The sequence below is a fragment of the Phocoena phocoena genome, chromosome 1, assembly GCF_963924675.1.
Source record: "Phocoena phocoena chromosome 1, mPhoPho1.1, whole genome shotgun sequence".
Classification (NCBI taxonomy): domain Eukaryota; kingdom Metazoa; phylum Chordata; class Mammalia; order Artiodactyla; family Phocoenidae; genus Phocoena; species Phocoena phocoena.
In genome coordinates this window covers 386297-388986 of record NC_089219.1, presented here as the reverse complement: position 1 = coordinate 388986, position 2690 = coordinate 386297, and the positions used below count along the sequence as shown (strand labels likewise).

General features: G+C 62.6%; 1 protein-coding gene across 1 annotated transcript; it reads right to left on the bottom strand.

Moving 5' to 3' along the window:
- Nucleotides 1-1715: 1715 nt before the first annotated feature.
- On the bottom strand, nt 1716-2690 carry B3GALT6 (beta-1,3-galactosyltransferase 6). Its single transcript, XM_065896713.1, has one exon. The coding sequence runs from the start codon at nt 2688-2690 to the stop codon at nt 1716-1718; it is 975 nt and encodes a 324-aa protein (XP_065752785.1).

Genomic DNA, 2690 nt, shown 5'->3' with positions numbered 1-2690 from the left:
AAATCAGACGGAGGCCCCAATGCCCTGGTGCAGTGGCGTCTGGATCAGGGTCAGGGGGCCCATGAGGGGATTAATGCCCTGCTAAGAAGGGACAGCAGAGAGCTCGCCCTGGCTCCCCCACCACAGCACGGCAGGAAGGTGGCCCTCTGCACACCAGAACGAGGGCCTTGACAGAACCCGACCACGCCGGCACCCCGATCACAGGCCCCCAGCCTCCAGAAGCCACAAGAGAGAGCCGTCTGATGTGTAAGCCACCTGGGCCAAGATACCGCTCCTAAAATGCACAGCCCGAGAGGGCTCGGGAATGGCAGTAAACAGGTGAGTCAGAGACTTGTGCCCTCCTGTTCCTAGTGCCTCAGAGCCTGGGCTGCAGGCAGGTGGCAGCACAGCCCGGACCCAGACAGAAAATGCGAGTTCTCACACCCCCAGCCTGAGAAGGGCTCCCCGTTTCCCGGGAGCCACTTTATTTGACTTCTGCAATGACCACAGTGCTCACTTTTCACATTTAACGGGGAAAAGAGGAAGCCCCAACTTTCTGGGGACGTGCAAGGGTGCCACGAACTCCTGCTGTCCCCAAGGGGACATGCCACAGCAAGGCTGTCTCAAGACAGATTTTGGGAAACCTCGTCAATGCTTCCAGAAACACTTGCCCTGGGCGGCCGAGAGGAAGCCTTAGAGAAAAGTGTTTTTAGAGAGACAGTGGGGTCGCCTTCCGTGTAAACAGAAGAGAGGCGGATGAGTTCTTCCATGTCTCAACTTTTAAGCAGCAATGCGTCTACAACTCAAGTTGGAAAAACTGATTAACCCACGAATTCCAAGTTCTCGCAGAAAAATCCTCTCTTAAATACCAAAATATATGAGACCCCCCCCAACTCTCAACTCAAACGCTTATCTTCGCAAATTCACAAAATTTATAAATAAATAGCAGGCAAGCTCTGAATTACACGTACCACGAATTCACTCCAGACAAACACACAGACCAAAATACCACAAAAGCTGACTCACATAAAACGAAGTTAAACCCTAGACGTACATGTGACAAGGGTTACCAGCAGGAGACGCAAGAGGTGACCTAACGGCATAGAGCAACAGTAACTTCTATAAAAGCTGTTGGGTTGCATCACATGGCGAGTCTCCAAGTGCCAGGGCCCAGTTAACAGCGGTCACAGCCCTCAGCAGGTGCAGGTGGATGGTCAGTACAGTGGAGGCAGGACACGACATTGTCCCCAGCCCTGAGGGGCGGGGAATTTTTCTTTGCGGTCATGTCCTGCAAGGCCTGTCAGCTCCATCCTCTGGCTCCTTGGTGCCGGCCTGGGAGAGGACAGTGTGTGCTCAGGCCCCGCGGGGCTGCCTGCGGACTCGCCCACGTCCAGGCAAAACGCTGAAATCCAGGGACAAGCCATTTCTGTCTGACAGGATGCTGGCCGCAGACGCAGAACAAGATGATGCCCTCGGGTAGGCTGTATGGGCGCTTAGCGGAGCCGGGGCTTAGGAGGTGTCCACTGCTGCCTGGCATCTGGCCCATGGTCACCAGGTAAACTGGGTCCTCTCGAGGGCCGGCCTCATGCTAACGACCAGCCAGAAGCTGTCAGCTTCACCAGTGGAAAGCCGGCGGGCGGCCCCCAGTGACTCGGTCCAACCTCCACACACCACCACGAGCGGCAGAATGGCTGCGCAGGGTCGGGAGCCGGGCGTCCCAGCCCTGCACGGGGCGGTCAGGGGATGCCCTCCTTCCGCTGGCAGCACTGCGAGGGTGGCGCCGACCAGTCGTAGACGTAAGACAGGCGCAGCTGCACCTCCCGCTTGCACAGGCGGCCCTCGCGTGCCAGCGTCCGGTGCTTCTCTAGCATGTCCTCCAGGCTCTGCTTGTGCGTCACCAGGTACTGGTTATTGCAGCCGCGGGACTTGTACTCGGTGTCGAAGCGCGGGTCGTGCTCGCGCTGCACGTCCACCGGCGCCAGCCAAGCGCCCAACGACACGTCCTCGCTGTGCCACGCGCGCAGGTACTCGCGGCTGAGGCGCAGGTAGCGCACGAGGTCGGCCGAGAGCACGTACCCGCCGCCCAGGGCGTAGGGCAGGTAGTAGTCGCAGAGCTGCCAGGCGGCCTCGCGCCAGCGGCCCCCGGGCCGGACACGGCCGCGGCCCGAGAAGAAGCCCCAGTAGAGGCGGCGGCGGCGCGCAGGGTCGCGGGCGCGCAGCTCGGCCAGCAGCGCGTCCAGACGCGCGAACGAGTCGTCGTCTGCCTTGAGCACGAACTCGAAGGCCACGTGCTCGTCCAGCCAGGCCAGCATGGCCAACACCTTGGCCGTGAGGTTCTCGTACGCGTCACGCAGCGCGGGCAGCAGCAGCAGGTCTCCGTGCCGTGCCTGTTCGCGTTCCAAGGCGCGCCGCTCGTCGGCGCCCAACCCGCCGGTGCCCACGGCGAAGCGCGCCCACACGTCCCCGGGGCCGCCGCGCCGCGCCGCCAGCCATGTGCTGCGGACCACGCTGCGCCGCTCGGCCGCCCGCGGCGCGCTAGCCACCAGTACGGCCAGAAAAGCGGCGGCGCGCGCGGGGCCGAAGGGCGCGGGCGCGGCGGGGTCGACGGGCGCCCTGCAGCGCGCCAGGTAGAGCAGCGCAGCGCCGCCCAGCGCCAGGGCGCTCAGGCCCAGCGCCGTTCGGTGCCGCCACGCGCGCCGCAGCAGCTTCAT